The sequence below is a fragment of the Eucyclogobius newberryi genome, unplaced genomic scaffold (assembly GCF_026437365.1).
Source record: "Eucyclogobius newberryi isolate DKJ021-1_F unplaced genomic scaffold, fEucNew1.0.hap1 SCAF_20, whole genome shotgun sequence".
Classification (NCBI taxonomy): Eukaryota; Metazoa; Chordata; class Actinopteri; order Gobiiformes; family Gobiidae; genus Eucyclogobius; species Eucyclogobius newberryi.
The window spans coordinates 19,421,822-19,440,993 of NW_027315835.1; the positions used below are offsets into that span (position 1 = coordinate 19,421,822).

General features: G+C 41.2%; 2 protein-coding genes across 2 annotated transcripts; one reads left to right on the forward strand and one right to left on the reverse strand.

Moving 5' to 3' along the window:
- Nucleotides 1-7,783: 7,783 nt before the first annotated feature.
- On the forward strand, nucleotides 7,784-10,052 carry dlx3b (distal-less homeobox 3b). Its single transcript, XM_072456509.1, has 3 exons — nucleotides 7,784-8,234; nucleotides 8,664-8,848; nucleotides 9,252-10,052. Exons 1-3 carry the CDS (start codon nucleotides 7,907-7,909, stop codon nucleotides 9,579-9,581), a joined length of 843 nt encoding a protein of 280 aa, XP_072312610.1. The 5' UTR covers nucleotides 7,784-7,906; the 3' UTR covers nucleotides 9,582-10,052.
- A 4,319-nt stretch (nucleotides 10,053-14,371) lies between these two features.
- dlx4b (distal-less homeobox 4b) lies at nucleotides 14,372-17,381 on the reverse strand. Its single transcript, XM_072456632.1, has 3 exons — nucleotides 16,822-17,381; nucleotides 16,089-16,285; nucleotides 14,372-14,870 (listed from the first exon to the last, which is right to left on the reverse strand). Exons 1-3 carry the CDS (start codon nucleotides 17,138-17,140, stop codon nucleotides 14,604-14,606), a joined length of 783 nt encoding a protein of 260 aa, XP_072312733.1. The 5' UTR covers nucleotides 17,141-17,381; the 3' UTR covers nucleotides 14,372-14,603.
- Between the last annotated feature and the right edge of the window lie 1,791 nt (nucleotides 17,382-19,172).

Sequence of the window (19,172 nt, forward strand, 5' to 3'; positions counted from 1 at the left end):
ACAAGGAGCCTATAAATAATATTACTCAAGTAGAATAATAAGAAAATAGAAATGTACTGTACTGCACTGTCTGGGCATCATGAAATATGTTAAGACTCCATCTACCTATTATATATTAACCAAACAAATCAGGACTGATGTAACTGGACAAAACTGTGATATTTTCAAGAGACAGAACACACAAATTAAGAAAAATAAATCAGACCTGAAAGAGCGGTGCAAAAAGCATAAAAGTTCAATTTATCTATTTATTTATTGATTTTAAACCTTTATATTTAACCAGGTAAGAACCCGTTGAGAACCTCTTTTCCGAGGGGGACACGGTACAAAACAGTGACACATCTACAATAAACGAGATTCATACCATAAAAAGATTAAGAACAGAACTGCACTGACAAGTTTCCTTAGATTTACTCTCTTTGTTTTTAAAAAGAGAATGAAAACCCCTCATGACACAAACTTCAGCTTAGTAACTATGAGACGTTTTATTAAAAAGTGACTCAATTAAATGTGTTTGAGGTAATGTAACAGAGTCCGAAACTACTGCTGAATGCATCTAATGCCAAAGCACGACTCAAACACATTTACTAACCTGATAAGAGCCTATTCTAGTCCCTGGTTTGTTCCAATTTTTCATGTGCTGTATTCAACTTTTAGGGTGAACGCACAGTCCGGATGTCCACGGTTTTCATTCCCGGAAAGATCTTTCTGTGTGGAGTTTGCATGTTCTCCCTGTGTATGTGACCCATGAGCTGCAGAGGCACAACTTATCTCTATAATCACAGACAAATCTCATTAAATAACAGCATTTGAAGCTACGATCAAACAAGCTGATGATCTAAAGATTGTAATGAGCATTTCAGCGGACAAAAGCAGGTGTGTTGCAGAGTCTTTTTTAAGCAATGGTGGTGCTCGAGTGTGTGAAAAGCGTCCCGTCTCCTCAGAATGTACTTCTCCTCTCATTGTTGTCTGAACATAAAGCCCTCGACCACAAGAGGAGCTGCACTCTCTGGCGTTCCCCGCTCGATCTGGATGGAGCCCTCCGATTATTAAACGTCCATTCATTAGTGAGGGACAGTGCTGGGGACGAGGGGCGCACGGGGAGGCCAGGATGGGGCCCTGACTCGCTCACAAAGGGCTGTGTTTGCTCCGTGGTGGGTGGCACTGGACTGAAGCACCTGAGATAGGAACAGCCAGAATAATGGAGTGTATTATACGACTGTACAGCACTGTTTGAAGAAGCAGTTCAGATTCATAGTGTGTTACATAAACTGACTTTTTCTTATCCACATTCTGGAGACAATCAGACAAGACATGATTTTGACATAATTTACATCATTTAAAATACATAAATGCTGCGGTTCAACTCACCGTTTTAGCATTACAGTTTTTGATTTATTTCATCATTTTCCAGCAAAATTGTAACACTTTTTAGGTTCTAAAAATGTGTAACTCATCAATGTGGAACTTTTTTATTTTGTCGTAACTAAATGTAAAACACATCCTACACGGGAGCACAATCTTTTGGCCTTTGCATCTATTATCATTCAATATTTGTAATGTAATGAAGATAAAAGCTCATTTGCTTCACCTATTAAGATTTATTTGGAATAATTCTGCAACTTGGCCTTAATAACTTGATTATGACTGTTACTTTTACCAGCGGTTCTCAAACCTTTTACACAAAGTACCACCAAAGAAGTACTTTTATTGGCGAGATCTGGTCTATTACAGGACTATTTCTGGTTTAAATCAGGGCAAAACAAGGTCTTAAGTTGGAATACGCTGTTGCCAAAAGAGTTTTAACCAAGGAATGACTGAAGAATGAGCAGAAATGTGAATGAAATGTTCTCAAACTACAGAGCTGTCCAGTGCATCACCAGTGAAACGCACACGGCAGTTTGAGAAACATTGGCCTGTATCATTCATTCTGCTGCTTTTGTTCTTCTAATGCTGACAGCTTTACCACAGAACATTGTCACGCGATAACTGTTTTGGAAACTAACAATTTTGGGGTCATTTTTGTTCTGACAAGCACCGCGATCGTGATTAGATTTCCAATTTATGTTTTAACTGAGGAATTCTGTTCAAAGTCCACATTTTTAAACAAGCATAAACAGCATGAACTAATATTAAAGCCAAGAATCACAGGCAAGTCTAAAAGCAGGGTTTATTATACAGTGTGATTTGATAATTGCAACTATTTGAATTGCGATATATCTATGAAAACACTGTTATTTAGTTAATATCAAAGTTTTTCAAGCGCATACTGGAGTTTTACTGCTACATTTGACTCAGACGTCACTTCTCCAACGACATCACATCGAGAAAACAAAAGCCCTGATGAGACACGGGCGAGAGAAGGAGGAGAAACTCACCCCCGCAGGCCAAATATTTAAGCAGCACTCACTAAGGCACGTTGTATTCGGCCCTAACATGCACATGACCCACATTGCACCGACTTCACCTTACAATAACACACATGAAGCAATGACAGTGAATTGGCATAAATCTTGTAAAGTCCCACACACCCGGCCGAGCTCAGACATGTCGGGAATAACGCAGCTCAGTGTTGTGTGAACAAGCCCACCTAATGAGCGGGTGCAGGTCTTTACCCAGCGGCGGCTCAGAGGGTTTGTCGAGTGAATCTGGATCATGTCTGTAAACGCTTTATTACAGCGCTTTGTGTCTGTGAGTTCAATGGAGACGATTTACAGTGTACCTGAGCGCTTGTTTCAGTCGTTCGCATTCTAAACGTGTCAAGAAGAATTGATAAAAAGTAAAAACATGACAATATGATGTTGTTTGTGGAGGAAATTGTTGTATTTTGCCAAATGAGTCCGTTCAAATTGTGATTAATCTTGCAGGCCTAATAAGGGCATAGTAAATGTGGTATAAGATAAGATAAGATAAGATAAGATATTCCTTTATTGTCCCACATGGGGAAATTTTATTGATGCAATAATAAAGAATACATTGGAGTCTAATCATGCAACAAATGGAATTTCTATTCAAATTCAAATTGACTGAACAGTAAATGTCAAAAAATACTACAATAGTTGCCAGAATAATGAATTTGTGATCTTCTTATTTCAAATACAGCATGATATCAACCTTGAATTCAAGTAAGTGAGTTGAACAATCTTTCCATTGGACGTTGGTCTTCAATATCAAGCAATTATTCAGTGGTGAAACATAGGGATGAGGGGATCATTGCTGGATCAGGCATCGGCTCCAAAATATTGTGTTTGGGCTTCTAAAGTGAAGTCAGAAACTATTCTGTAGGTGATGCACATTAACTCCAGAGATATCATTCTGAAACTTCTCCTGTAGTTTACTCACATTTTCATCATGTTTTCAGGTATAAAAAGTCCAACACATGGATAGAGCTGCCGTAATTACTCGGGATCTTCAATATTTTATTTGGAAACTAGAATTGACTGAAAATTGGCAATAACAAAAATGTTTAAAATCCTATTTCAGCTCATTTTTAGAACTTTAAAAACATTAATAAATCAGGCTTATAATTAGATATCAACAAATCCTTCCATACGATCATCATAATCTCGTTCGATACAACTTCTGAAAAGGTCATTTTATCCTTGATCTTTATGCTCTAATGGGAGAAAAACTGCTATTTAAATCTATGGATGGAAGTGGAATAGATTGATTGAAAACTCTTATGTCGAGCGAACAAACTGACCCAAAAACAGAACTACAAGGTGGGAAAAAGCCTTTGGAAGTGTCAAATAAGTTTATTTAAATCGCTCAGGTTGCAGTGCTGGGTCCAGATCAGCAAGAATGAATCTAAAAATACCTTGTTGAATCTTTTCGGCCTTGGTTGAAGAGAAAACAATGTCTCCTCCACATGAGATGATACAAGGGGCCAATTTCATCCTGTCTGCCAAACTTTCACCGTGGGCCAAAACAAACACGCTGGGATCAGGGTGGGGCTTCCTGCTCCTGATCCTGGGAGAGAAGGAGGGCATCTCAGCACAGCGCATTTACTCTAATCTGTCTCCACGGCAACAGGTACACTTTGAGTAAAACAACATCAGACGAAATTTGTAGGAATGTTGCACGTAATCAGAGAAATAGTAGCTTTATCTCAATCGTTGAACAAGCGAGTTTCTCTCCTTGGAAACATTTTGAACATTTTGAAGAGCAATTGGCAACAAAAGAGGGAATAATGAAAAGAGAGCTGGAGAGTCTTTTGATCAGGCTCATGCTCATTTAGTCCTGACACTGCACTCACAAGAGACACATTCTTGTACGGAGAGCAGGGTTGCCAGGATTCTGTGTGAGAGGTTCTCAATAGGACATGATACAGACTGAATGAAATAAATAAATGCATGATTGTGTTGTATTACGGTACAATTATATTTTTGACTTACTTACATTGCCTTTTTTTATCTGATTCTCAAGATGCAAGGGTTAAGAGACCTGAAACTAGCTTAAGGAGGAAAAAAAGCGTTAAACCCAGTGTCTAAAACAAACAAATGACAAATGTCCTGGGAAACAAAAGTTATGGGAATATGATTTTGTATATTACAGCACTAAAAATGAATCAACAAATTGTGACAGACAATTTCAAAGCATTAATTCTTTATAGCAGAGCTTCATCTTTCTGTTTTCTGGATTGGCATTCAGATCACTGCATTAGTCCAATTATCCACAATCCAGTTCTTAATGGCTCCATAATGAGCAGATTATTATCATCAAGCGACCATTATGCATGTGCACACTGCATACACATGGTGCATGTTATGTGTCTTAGTTACAACTGTCACATTTACAATCGTACAGTTACAACATATTGCTGCCCAACAAAAGCCCTGTTGTTGTTTATGGTTGTGTGTTTGATTCTTCTTCTTTTTTTTTTTTTTTTTAAGAAAGTCATTCCAGGGTTATTCCTCAAATGAGCATTCGTTGTGAGAAAGGGCCAATGTGTTGATGGAAGCCATGAAGCATTTTGTAGCTATTTCAAACACCAGATATTGCTGCACTCATTTAGAACAGAACATTTCTAGCCTGGTTAAATACTTACCTCTGACCTGAAGTCTTTTCCAGATGCCTAATGTAACAGTGTTAGCAGAGTGTCACTGCAGGCCCGCCACACAACACCACTAATAACTCCAGAGCATGAGATCAGTGCGACTTGTGTCATTACCGGACCATTAGACGGCACATGTGCGGGACGCTCTCTGTCCACAGAGGAGCTGCAGGGGCCCATCCAGCTTCACTGTGTCGTCCTCGTGTGCATTTACATGTGTGCAAGTGCCAAGGAGCACAGGGCCTTCAGCATCTACCAGCATGTGTCTCCCATTAGCTCATAAGTGCTGTGGCAGCTGCAGCGGGGCCCTCAGGAGCATATTACATGTGAAGTGCCTGGAGATGATGACAGCTATATATGTATATTTACTAAGCAACAATTTTCAATTTCCAGTTCAGAAAAAGTCTGTTTGCATTTTTATCACAAGAGACGGAAAAGCCTCAAATTGTATTTGTGTTTTACAAAAAGTGGTGAAGGATGATATTAAATTAGATGGTGCCTAATAAAAAATGCTAAGAGTGTAATAATAGGAAGAATACTTCTGTTATTTTTTTCTACCCATATTCAGATGTTACTCACATGCAGCTGAGTTTTGCCAAAAAACCTGCTTGATTTTTCACATTTTGTGATATTCTCTGACCAATCCCATGTTTCGAAGTTTCCTCCAGTTGTTTTTCTTTACATCGGAGAGTTAGGTTTTACAAGTCATCTGGTGGTGATTTGTAAAGATTAGTGATTATTGTTGCATTAAAAAGACGCACAATGCTTTTTCGTGTTTTTCATATTAATCTATAACATATATCGATCATGATTCTACATTTTGCTCATTTTAAACAGCAATATTTATCAAAAAATGACTAATAATTGAAACGGTTCCCTTTGCAGCTCCGTCAAAGTGGCAAGCAGCAGATTGTCTTTTAGTCATGTACAGAGCTGTGGGCCGAGACAATGGGACAGTGCAGGATTACTCCAACTTTAAAGAGTCAATCGAAATACAGATTTGAGTGGCATAAACGACAGCATAAGTTTTGGGCTCGGGATGTGCGGTGGAACGTGCGCTCCGTCTAGTGGCGCCTCAATGTACTACAACATTACACAGACGCACTGGACAGAAAGAGCCGACTCGGGCCTTTCTGAGTGACAGGGCCGCTCTTGAGGACCTTCTGAGGCTCTGTGGGCAGCAGCATCACAGAGAGGGAGAGGAAGAAGCTGGACAAAGCCATCAATAAGTCCAGCTCTGTACTGGGCTGTGCTCTGGACTCAGTGCAGGAGGTGGGAGTCCTGGCTAAACTCACATTCTGGACCATGATTCTCACCCCCTGAAGGACACTGTCCGCTCTGGAGGTCCACTCTGATCCACTCTGAACGAAAGGTTTCACAGGCCTTTCCTTCCTGCTGCTGTCAGACTCTACAACAAACATTAGCCCTGAACGTGTGTCATTCAGCTTAATTCATGTGCAATACTGTGACATAATGTCGATCATCCCTGGTAACAGCTGTGATTATAAGAGTTATTTCTAAGTTATCTTTTTAAATTATTATACTTCTGTGCTTGCGCTCTGTTGCAACATTGTGGGACTAATAAAGATTAAATTATCTTAACAATTTGGCCTTTTAAATGAAAACGAGCGAAAGCCGTAGACCACGCGCAAAGAGCCACATTTTATTCATGACATGTTTAGTCAAAAACTAACTTTCTAAAGCTTGGATTTGGGATTTAGACTGTATGGTCGACTTCAAGGTCAACAAAAATGTAGAACTACTAAATGTGAATATTCAAAGTGTTAAACCTGCAATTACTATGTCTAATGCATAATTTTACTTCTATCAATTCATGTGTAAACTGAAATGACCAGGCCTGTTCTTTTGGTCTGTGATACAAACACCTGTCGAAAGAGGGCGGTAGAGTATTATGGTTTGACTTAATTTCTCCTTCACAGATGGATCTTCGTTTTCATTTGATTCTGGCCAAGTGGAGAAGCAGATACTCGAAGGGAGGACACTAAATGGTTCCTAAAACACATTTCTATTACTTTTGAAATTGTATATTTAAACGAATCAAACTGAAAAGGGGCGTGTAAGATAAGGTGCAGCAGGTGGCGCTGTTCACCACGTGCTTCACTGTATGTGAATTTCTGGTCATTTCAAACAGAACTGGCATCTTCCATTTTGAGTTGCACTCGTTGTTTCATCTTAAACCGTGGTAATTGGAAAAATAAATATTCTTGTTTGCAAAACGTGTGTTTCCATTAGCATCGCGCTGCCACACGCATCAGCACACGGCTCCTCAGGCTCTTATCTGCCCATCTTCGCCAACACCTCTTGAATCACAATGGGGGGCTGTGGGAGGTCTTTGAATGGGCTCAATACGGTGTAGTCTGCTACGCCCGCTCTTAAGAAAACATTGCATAAAACGTAAGGAGCCGGTCTGGCTCCAGGATTAAAGGTCATTATGTAAAACACAGGTTTGAAACGAATTGATAACTTGATAGTCCATTATGTACTCAGGCCTACACACAGTTACTCCAGGGATGAGCTGGTGTATACAAGCCTGCTGGACAGGTAAATGCAAATGTGGTGCGTAAAAACAAGTGAAGTATGCGGAGCGTCCATGGCTTTGCTGAAGGCTGGTCCCACCACGAACCTCGCCTGGAGCGCCAGAAGGAGGGGTGAAGCCACCAGCCAATCAGAAGGCAGCGTGCAGCTCCGTACTCTATAACTGTGTCACAAGAGCCGAGCAATGCCACAACCGAGTCACAGCAGCTTGGGCGTGTTACTTTGGAATATACACCAGCACAGCGCGTAAAGAACTACCAGTGGAGTTGTATTTTTGGAGTCTGGGCTGATTTCACCATGAGCGCCGCACAAACGTACGAGAAGAAGATCTCCAGCATTCTAACAGATCTACCCGGATCTATGGGTTGTCATCCAAGCTCCAAGGACTCTCCAACTCTGCCCGAGTCCTCTGTTACGGATATGGGCTACTATAACGGCCACCACGAGTACTACCAGGGCCAGGCGTACGGGCAGCCCATCAACTCGTACCACCATCAGTTTAACCTGCACGGGATGGGAGCTGCCGGAGCCTATCCCACCAAGTCAGAATATCCATACACAAACAGCTACAGACAGTATGGACATTACAACAGAGACCACCTCCAGGCTTCGCCTCCAATCTCAGGTAAGGACTGCATCAGACTCTTTTGTGCTCCACCTTTACGGACAAAACGAAGCTGTATATTTCCCAGAGCCAGAAATCTTTAAAAACTGTAGTTTATGAAGTATTTCTGCATGAACATACGTGCGTCTTACTGTGTGCGCAGAAACATAGATATAAATCAAACTTAATGTTTTGCTTTAACACCTCGTATTGCAATTAGCACCTGGTCATAAAACAATAATGATATGATTTGAAATACTAATTTTCTCCGAGGTGATCATTAGAGCCAAGCTGCTTTATTAGAAGACGTTTCTTTAGACGCGTCTTGTTTCATTTTCTCTGTGTTATTAACAATAACATATCTGATGTCTCCCTAAACACCACGATGTATAATAGACATTGTTTCTGTATCAAACACTAATCATTCATTTTGTTATTATTTTACTGTAGTTAAAGAGGAGCCAGAGCCAGAAGTGCGAATGGTGAATGGAAAACCAAAAAAGATCCGCAAGCCCAGGACGATCTACTCCAGCTACCAGCTCGCCGCGCTGCAGAGACGCTTCCAGAAGGCTCAGTACCTGGCGCTGCCCGAGAGAGCTGAGCTTGCAGCACAGCTGGGCCTGACCCAGACACAGGTAACAGGACATTCTCACTCTGTGCATTCTCTATGTTTAACAGAAGAAAAACAGACCTTATTCAGTATGCGCGTAATTACGCACAGTAAACAACCCATTATTTGTCGGTTTAATTTGTGCACAATTGACATGATTTGTTTTAATAGAGAATTGACTATAGTGGCATGTAAATGTATAATATAATATGGCACGGATAGAGAGGGATATTCGTGAGTTATGTTCACAAAAATGCAATTTTATTCATTCAATTTAATTTTATGAACAAAATAAGCCACATTTACCATACGGACGCCTCACTGGCGTTGCATTTTTAGAAACGTATTAGTGCTCTTGCCTGATCAAATAAACCTTTATTTTAACTATAGCCTGTACTAATTTGTAACTCGTCTAATTTCGTCCTCAGGTTAAGATCTGGTTCCAAAACCGGCGATCCAAGTTCAAGAAGCTGTACAAAAACGGCGAGGTTCCCCTGGAGCACAGCCCCAATGCCAGCGACTCCATGGCCTGTAACTCTCCCCCTTCTCCCGCGGTGTGGGACAGCAGCAGCAGCACGCCCCAGAGCACCGCGCTGAGCCGAGCCCCCGTAGCGCCTCAGCCCACGCACAGCAGCCCGTCGCCGTCTTACATGGAGGACTATAGCAGCCACTGGTACCAGCAGGGATCCACGCACCTACAGCACGCGGGCACCGTGCACCACAACGTGCCGCAGCAGAGTGTAGGGGCCGTGTACTGAGGGACTCACATGTGTTTTTGCCGTAAAGACTCTAAGAAGAAGCGGGACAACCTTCAAACATGAAACACCGCCTTTGATTTTGGATCATATAGGCTGTTGTTTCAGAACTGGGTTGAAAAGCACATACGGAATTGTGTTGCTCGTGGCAGCGTATTTAAAGGACAATGGCGTGGTTTACTAAATTATTTATCGCAAATATTCTGTTGTATTCTTTTTAAGCAGTTTTTACAGTGTATAAAATTCATTCAAGTCCTGCATGAGGGGTTTGTGACGAGGCATCATAAAAACTCAGGTCTATTTATACTGTATGGATTTGTACAAAGAAAAAGTCGAAGGTTGTAAATATGTGTTTATATGAGAACCACTATGATCTTATTCTTTTGAAAGACTGCACAGCGGTGCTTCCTTTTATATTCATGTCATTAGTCCACTTGTTGCCTTGTTGTCAACTGAATAAAGCTGTTAATTAGATGCTGTGTGTCTAGCACTTTCTTTAACCTGATCAAGAGTCTGGCGCAACTTAACTCAAATAAACACAATAAACATGTGCGGGTTGTTACTTAAACTGAATGTAGGTCAGTTCGAATACCTAAAAAAGTAGTTGAAAGTAGTCAAGCTTGTCAAAATTATTGACATATGCAAGAAATTAATTATTTATTTTTTTCAGGCTTGAATAACATAACAGCATAAATCTGGAAAAAATACGAGCCCTATTTTATTTTGATAGTCCATATTTTGCGCTCAACGTATGACGTATCCTATCTATGTCAAACCTTAAAAGTTCTTTTGAATTAAAAAAAAAAAAGAAAGAAAAAAAGGGTGCAATTCAGGACTAACCAAGTAAAGGCATGTGCGTGTGTGGGAGCTGCGAGATGCGTGCAAAGCGCTGCAGTAGGAGGCGACACACTCGCAGACATGTTGGAGTCACTCTTTTATTACTATTCTGTTGCCAGATAACGAGAGCGCGCAGAGCAGGGCCGAGCCATAGGGTCTCATGCGTCTGGAGGCACAAGCACGTATGAATAAATAGGCTGAAAACGGCCTTTATGATAATTTTATTATTTATTTTGTTTGTCTTTGGACGTTGTTAAGACTTTGTTGGAGTTGGCAAGATGATCCAACTGAAACGATCCAAATTCCAGAAGAGCAGGTTATTACCTCAACCCAGTCCAGGAAATGACGCAGATTCTACACTGGGTTAAGGAATCTTTAGAATCAAATAAACACCAAGGTGTGTTTATGCATGTGTGTGAAAAGTGAATACACCCTGAAATAAATAAAGAGAGGATGTGTTGAGTCTGACACGTCTCTTCAACAAAATTAGCACAAATTCAAAGAATTCGCAGCAAAAAAATTCAGTGCATAATTAGCACAAACAAGCTGTGTGTGCGGCTCGAGGTGTGAACTTACAATCATGAGTTACAACGACGTGTCATCATTTTCAGAACTTCAAAGCTGTCCCTGCAGACATTTTAAACAATTAAGGATCACAGTAAATGTTCCTTTAATTGTGTGATTCTACTTGTTTCTCTAATTGCACCATGAAGATTACTATTGGATTATTAGGGCATTTAATTATCATTCAAGCATGGTGAGTTTTGACAGTATAGACATTTGTCTAAGAGGTAGTGTGTGTTCTACTTTTGTTTTAAAATAAACTGACAAATGATTGTTTCTGTAGAACAAGGTATTACTACTTCAACTGTAATTGAAATTCTGTAATATGATATTGTATGTGCTCTCATACATATCCATATTTGTACAATCATTACTTTGGTGTTAAATATTCATCATAGTTTTACATCAGTCAAGTTTCAGAAAAGTCAATAATGAGTAGTAAATAGAGTTGAGGTCTTTAAAAAAAAGTATGGACAATTAGGAGCAAGGAACTAAATTATTCATTCAATTCACAATTTATTTTTATTCGTCATTATTTGTCAGTTATTGTGTAAATTACATGAGCTTTGGCTTTTGTTAACAGTAGTGTTCCTAAATGTTATAGAACAACCTCTACATTTGTCACTTCTGCTTCCCGTGTCCAACTAAGAAATTAAATTATAAACATTGCTGAAATTGTCAAACATATTCAAGCTTCCAGTTATGTACAACATTTTGAGGATTTATGTTTCCATTTAGAATATATACTATTTTGCTTTCTATTGTTCATCGCTTTGACATTATTCTTCATTTTTATAATTGAAAAATCCATGGATAGGCAAGATTTTTTAACGTTAACCACATTTTGTGAAACACGTTGCACTTGAAATGCAGTGGCCCTAACACTTGTCCCTGATGGCCTCCTCGGGTGAATTCCCCTGAAGTCCACAGTTGCCTGCAGCGTCCGTCAACACGCTGGGGCAGTGCTCGTTCACTTGCTGATTTGACAGAAGATTCATAATGACTATTGGCTTTTGATATAATGAAATCTCATCAAGAGTTCATGTGACTCTCCCCTGGTGGCTCCCTCAGCGTGTGTGGCCCTAAGCTCTGTTGTCAGGGGAAACATTTGTGTCCACGACAGACTTGTATGCTACAGGCCGCACTTGCTACTTTAGTGTGTGTGGGCTCTCCAACGTGTCCATATATGTCATCTCTGGGCAGAAACAAGTGTAAGTAGCCGATGAGATGGACCTGAACTGTTGAACCGGAATGTGATCCTTTGCGTGGCACAGCATCACATAAATAGATGCGGTGTCCAGACTTCTGGAAGTCCCTCCTGCCCTCCATGTGAGTCCCATGGGTACCGGGCAGTTGGGGTTGAGGTGGAGGTCGGGATGAGGGAGAATGCATCTATGGAAAGACTTCAAGCAGCTGTCCAACACCGAGAATCCACATTATGATCACTCAGTGCTGCAGTTTTGCTGTAAACAGATGTAATGAAGGCAGGGAGAGAAGCATCTTTGACATGCTGAACTGACAATGACCCCAGAACAGGCCTTTAGTGGTTCAGAGTTATAACAGCATCGGCCTGAACAAAAAACACAAGTAAGCTTTATTTTAAATGATGTAGTCTACGTTATATGATTTTATAGCCTTTAACAAAACTTAAACCAATGTATTTGATCTTGCAATAATGAGCTTTATTCTAAAGAAATCCAAATTATGAGTCCATTCTTCTACAGTGAAGCTGCTCACAATTACCCAAGATGTCAGATCACTCCAGTTAATAACAATAACCGCCCCTGGGACCTGCTTTGCCAGTGGCTCATTCAAAGAAAGCGGGATTTAATACTACGCCATTTTGCTTCTTATCCTGCAATTAAGGCGCGCGTGACACCTCATATCTGATCACCCCAAGCAAGCAGGGCATTGATAAGTCACTTTTACGCCTTTATCATTAACCTCCCCCACTCCTTTTAACATGTCCATTACACTGGGAGCCTTTTCACGGTGCCTTCATCCTGTGCGTGATAATTGGCCCTCCCGTTTAAATGGTCCTGGTGCTCTGTCTGTCCAACTGCACACGCCATTATTCTAATCTGGAGATGTAAAATTGCCTGTAATTTTCCCTGATGCCCCGTCACTTGGTTAAAGCAATGCTGGCTTCATCCCGTTTTCACAAAGCCCGCGAGTTAACAAGGCGCGTAATCACCAAGGATGAGGCGAGTGCCATTTTTAAGCCATATAAAGGAAGGAGAAGTGCAACACGCGCGGAGATGTTCAAGAAATGTCACGGAACAGTCAAAAATCGGGGCAAAATCTGCTATTGTCTTGTTTTTTTCATCATTTAAATCGTCACTTGGAATGAGGTAAGACTGCTTTTTGTGGTTGTAGCGAGACAATGATGGGAAATCATGGCATGGCCCAAAAAAAAATCCAGTCGTTCTGATTATTTTTGCGTGTGAATGTTTTAAATCAACCTAATAATAATAAAACAAGAATTAATATTTGGTTATGGAAGTGACTGATAAACGACGCGCGGCGCCTTTACGCATTTGGATATATTGGCCTCCTTTGGCTACAGCGGAGATTCACATGGCACTGCAATGTCTTCAGTGTGACATCAGTTCTTGGAAACACTTGCCAGACAGCTTGTGGCTTGAGGCTTGTGATTAATGAAAAAGATAAAAGAAGCCATTAGTTGTTAAAAAAAAAAACCTCGTTAATCAGAGCTCAGCCTCATTAGCCTCTTCTGCCCGGAGTCGGACCAAGTCAGTATAAGAGCAAATATCCAAATCCACTGTGTTTTGAGAGTGCGCGCGGCCAGTACACGTGTGAATCACTGCAAAGAGGCAATACATCAGACCGAGGTTCGTACTGAGACTCCAACAGTCATTTATCATCCTATTTTGACAACAGATGGAGTCCATGTACGAAGCGAAAAGAAAATAGATCTGTCTGGCACCGCACGGCTCTCCTCACGCCATATAAGAGCCTTTTTGCACGAATAAGGATGAAAAGGGCTAGTGTGCCTAAAGGAGACATGTTAACACGATATTCAACACATCACTGCTGCAGTATTAAGAGTCACCATAACACAGGTAAAATGTCGTCAAGCGTCCTGTTTTCTCCAATTTAATTCATTAATATGTTTCAGGCCTAACTTTTAATGTGTGTGCGTAAACTGAGCATATTGGCCGTCGTTTATCTTTGCACGTGTCTAAAGGCCTTTACTAAACCATAGGCTATAAATTCTGATAATAAATTTGAATTAATGGGCTACCTTGAGACGGACAACGTTGTTAAATAGCTTGTTGTTGCTCGAGGGAAACTTTAATACCTTTAAACTTACCAAAAGTATAGGCCTGTAACTGCTGGCCACGTGACCAATATAAAAATGACAAAGGCACTTTTCTTTTTTGCAGTCTTTATGTCCTAAACTGCACTCACGCATCACCACACTTGGCATTCACAAGTTCAAAATGACGGCGTTTGATGGCTGGCCACATCATAAAGATAATAAAGGGCAAAAAAACACAAAATCTATAAAACGCAATAAAACACATCGTTCAAACACACAATAATTGAAGATAGGTCAAAAGTTCCGACACTTCCTCGTCCGAGCGGCCAATCCAAAGCCTTTCACATCATCTGGGGCCTGGCCATTGCGTCCTGGTGATGATGAGGATGGTGGTGGTTCGGGTACCAGTGACCAAAAGTGTTCATATAATTGTTCGGGTGCATTTGGGCGCCTTTGTTCGCCATGGAGACCTCCCAAAGCTGTGGCAAACCGGGCGAGCAGGGCGAGATGGAGTTGGCCGTGCTGTGGAGGTGCTCGCCCTCTGATCCGCTGCCATGTTTCATGATCTTTTTGTACTTGGAACGCTTATTCTGAAACCATATTTTCACCTAAAAAGACAGAACACACATATTGTCAGTGTGGTCGGCGTGCGCACAATGGCCAGTGAAAGGATTATTTTTATAGGTTTATAAAAAAAATTCAATATGCTTTTCAACGTTGGTTTTAAAGGGATATTTGAACAGTAAAAAGGGAAAGTCCTCCTAACTCCAGTGCTGTGTGTTGGCTTTGTAAATCCCAGGCCCTCATAATAGCAGGCCAAGGCTGAGTGGCACCGCTAATCCATTTAAACTCCTATTGTTCCTATTTTATGGCACAATCAGCGCTCGGTTTATGAAGCAATAAGCGAATGAATTTCGGATAATCTGCAATAAAATAGCTATATTTATACACTGCAACAATGGTGCGAGTTCATATTAAATAAAAGCACCGAATTGCAGAATACAGGAACGTTCTCGTAATGAGTCTCTTTCCAAATGAGCGAAAGGCAGCTCGGGTGACAGACAAGTAGATTGGTTTGTTTGTCTGTTATTTTGAACCTGTCAACTCCCGCGTCATAATGAGGCCATTGATATCGCGAGTGGAGAGAGATCACAAGCAAGATGGCGACAAGTGACGAGCTCCTTTTTGCCCTCTTTTGTGCATAATGGTTTGCTGACAGCGGCGCGTGCACCTGCTTCCCACCGGTTTACAAGTGAAATTAAACCTTATGTTGCCAGTTTGTTTAACGGACAACGCATCATTTAAGTGGTACAATCTGGGGAAATGATATTCAGGAGCATCGCAGACGAGCGGAACGTCTCCAGGCCTGAACTTATGTAAAAGACAGCTAATGAAGAGGGATCAATTTAGCAGATAAAAAAGCAGCTTGTCACATATATGTAACTGTAAATTAAAGAATGCATTGTCTATTTGAATTCTAACTCTAGCTATATTTCAGGCGCGCGTTAAACGGCCTTGAACTTGAAATGACGGCGAGTTAAAGCATCGTAAATAAGGCCTGCATTATGGGATTGAGTTACAAACGACAACTATTATGTTTTTCGTTTGATCCTCTTCAGCACTCTGATCCTCGTGAGTAGATAAGGCGTTTCCTCTCAAGGCTAATAACCAACAACATCCTCTGCCCAGTGACACTGCGGGATAAAGAGTGATTCGACCGATTAAGCGCAAAATTGTAGTTGTAAAATGCGCATATTTGTCACGTCTAAAAAATGACTTGTTTAGGCCTTATTGGAGTTCTTTGCACCAGGTATTTCTGTGCGCACCTGAGTTTGCGTGAGGCCCAGTTTGGCAGCCAGGTCCGCGCGCTCCGGTAAGGCCAGGTACTGTGTCTGCTGGAAGCGCTGGTGCAGAGCCTGGAGCTGGAGGCTCGAGTAGATGGTTCTGGGCTTCCGGATCTTCTTCCCTTTGCCGTTCAGACGAATATCTCTGGACTCAGGCATCGTCGTGGGTTTGTCCCGATCTGAAACACACACACACACACACACACACACACACACACACACACACACACACACACATAGAGTTTGGGTAAGAGTGGCTCCAACAGTCAAGGCCTCACATTTAAATATTTTGTTCCCCTAATAATTCTCTTCATGCTTTTTTCACAAGTGGAAACAAAGATATTTAAAAAAAAAATCCCACTACAAATATTGGTGTTATTTGCTTATAACTTGCAAGCAGAAATACACAGACGTGATTCAAATAAAATAGCCTATGTGTTTAAACAATCATGGTCATCATGCTCAGTGAGGGTTAACCCATAATTGAAGCCACTGGAAATTATGGTCAATAAAATTAATGGTTTCTTCTGCCGTTATATGACACACAGGAGCAGCCTCAACGCCAGAGAGCTGAACGTGATGGACTTCAACGCATGGAATCTGTACGTACCACTCAGGTAAACTTGGAACGTATATTAAGTCAAGATCAACAGTTTTAAGGTATTTCCAGACAAGAGACTCGCGCACTCGTCCTGCACGTGAGAACTGTACGTACCTGCGAGCTGAGCCCGTCCGTGCGCCAGGCCGCTGCCGGGACCGTGGCCGTGCGCGTAGGGCATGTACGCGGAGGGAGGGTGCGTGCTGACGGCGCCGGGATACGGGTAGCCCAGAGATCGGCCATAAGACGCGCCGCTTGGGAACGGGCTGTCGTGCTGGGAGTGCGCCGCCGCGTGCAGACTGTGGACCGGGTATATGTGGGGCAGTCCGGGTGAGGGCTGCTGGTGCGCCGGGTGTCCATGCCCGAACTCAAGAAAGGCCGACTTGGAGGGGTCCGCCGCGTTGAGACTGTCAGGCGTGAAACCCATAGACATCATTAGCGCAGATACGAGTCCATTAACAAGTGCCGCTCTGAGAAGGCAAACATGAGTTCTACAAAAACACGTCCTTGTTTAGGTCCAGGGCAGCAGTGAAAACCCGCTCCAGAGTTAGGCAGAGCCGCAAAAGAGCGCACATTTTAACACTTTCACCCAAAAACTCCAGTCAGGCTCAATGTTTGGCTCGAGCGCGCATCAGAGTGGAGCTGACATGGTTCACACACCTCCTCGCGCGAGCTCGGACTGGCTGCATCTGCGCACGCTCTGATTGGTCTTCTGCAGCAGCTGTCACAGGGCTCCGCGCGCGCTCATTTACATACGGCGCTCCTGGATGCACACAACATCTGTACATCCTCTGACACATGGTCAAAAATATTGTCATTTATCTTATTGAACACGGAGCTTTGATTTTCTTCACACATATTTTATTAGAATATTTTACAGAGTATGTGTTATGTGCAGTAATCTGAATCAGACGATCATATCCACAAATAAATGTTTAGGAGTAGAACTAGTTTTGGTTTGAAAAAAAAAATAAAGAAAAAAGAAACGAACAAACAAAGAAGGAAAATCAACACACTTTTATTTTACCAACAAGTTTTCTGCTTATTACAAACAATACTAATTAACATATAATAATAATACTAATAATACTAATAGTAATAATAATAATAACAGTAATAATAGTAACATTGATAATAATAATGATAATAATGATAATGATAATGATAAAAGGAAGAAATGTAACATCAAGATTAGCACAGAGAAATGTGTAATTATTGCTCATTTGTTACAGTAAATAATAATAATAATCCACATTACATTTGACGAATAGTTCAATAACAGCATTACATTATTACACAATGTTGATAGTTACTGATTTATGCAGCCCTCAAAAAACAGGAAGTTTCATAAATAACCAATAGGATGTTGCTTTATTTCCAGGTCCAGAGATGCACTTTCCAGACGTTACTCAAACAAGAATTCTGCCATTGGAAAAACAAAAAGGAGAAACCAGGGATTGAGCGTGTGGGATGCCGATTCAGCATTACTTACAAGGTACACGAAGTTTAGCGACCAAAACTGCCTTCGTTTGTATTAAGCGAGGCGAGGTAAATGTGCAGGTGAAGGCAAACAGCAGAAGGGCCAACGCTCTCCATAAAGAAATGCTTGTTCCACACTGGACCTGATTGAGCCAGCATATGTCGCAGCTACAGGCTTGACCTTTCATCTAGCCCAAATTACACTTAAGCCTTAGTCAGAATCCTGGGCAGTTTGTGTGTTTTGCTGGGCTCTCTCCGGCTCCGAACCCCGTCATTTTGGTCATGTCCTACCCTGTCTGAAACTACAGGGAATCCAGCAGCCAGGCCTGCAGCTCGCACTGGGGGCTGGCCCGCTTCCCAGGCCTCAACCAGCCAGAACAAAGCCACAAATTATTATCATAGTGAAGATACAGTCACAATAAAGATGAGTGCACAGGGCCCACTTGCATATTGTGGCAGACCAAACAGCTGTAAATTGTTTAGCAGAGAGCTTTTTATCGCTGCAGTGTGCGGCGTGTGCTATTAGGAAGTTACAGCCACATTTATAATGATTTAAACGAGCTTGTGACTGGTGTTTTTTTCATTTTTCACAGAAGGAGTGGAGCTTGGAGAGAACTGGCAACACAAACCTGCATATTTTGAGATCAGGTTAGGATAAAACAACAAGCAAACAAATTCACAGGTTTAAAATGTGTTTTCTTTAATAAGGCGAATCAGAATCAAATGCATTTTTGTCCCTTTTGGACATGGTGTTTATTTAGATTTCATTTTTTAATAAGTTGTCAGTCATGAGCCAGTGTGCCAACTCCAGACAGATGTATTCAGAAGTAATATTTTCTTTTTTCTGTGATATGTCTTAAAAAAAAAAAAAAAAGCTTTACTTTTACAACAACAATAAACTGAACACATATCATACCAGCAATCATAACTGCAATTTAGCACCTTTAATATAATGTCTATGATCAAATTTGTTTTTGAAAAGCTTTGGA

Bases quoted from the DNA above. Each gene is read 5' to 3' on its own strand.
- dlx3b (XM_072456509.1), top strand. From the start codon at position 7,907: ATGAGCGCCGCACAAACGTACGAGAAGAAGATCTCCAGCATTCTAACA. The intron at 8,235-8,663 runs GTAAGGACTGCA...ATTTTACTGTAG, and splicing joins GGCTTCGCCTCCAATCTCAG to TTAAAGAGGAGCCAGAGCCA. The intron at 8,849-9,251 runs GTAACAGGACAT...TTTCGTCCTCAG, and splicing joins TGGGCCTGACCCAGACACAG to GTTAAGATCTGGTTCCAAAA.
- dlx4b (XM_072456632.1), bottom strand. From the start codon at position 17,140: ATGATGTCTATGGGTTTCACGCCTGACAGTCTCAACGCGGCGGACCCC. The intron at 16,286-16,821 runs GTACGTACAGTT...TGTGTGTTTCAG, and splicing joins CGGACGGGCTCAGCTCGCAG to ATCGGGACAAACCCACGACG. The intron at 14,871-16,088 runs GTGCGCACAGAA...CTGTCTTTTTAG, and splicing joins TGGGCCTCACGCAAACTCAG to GTGAAAATATGGTTTCAGAA.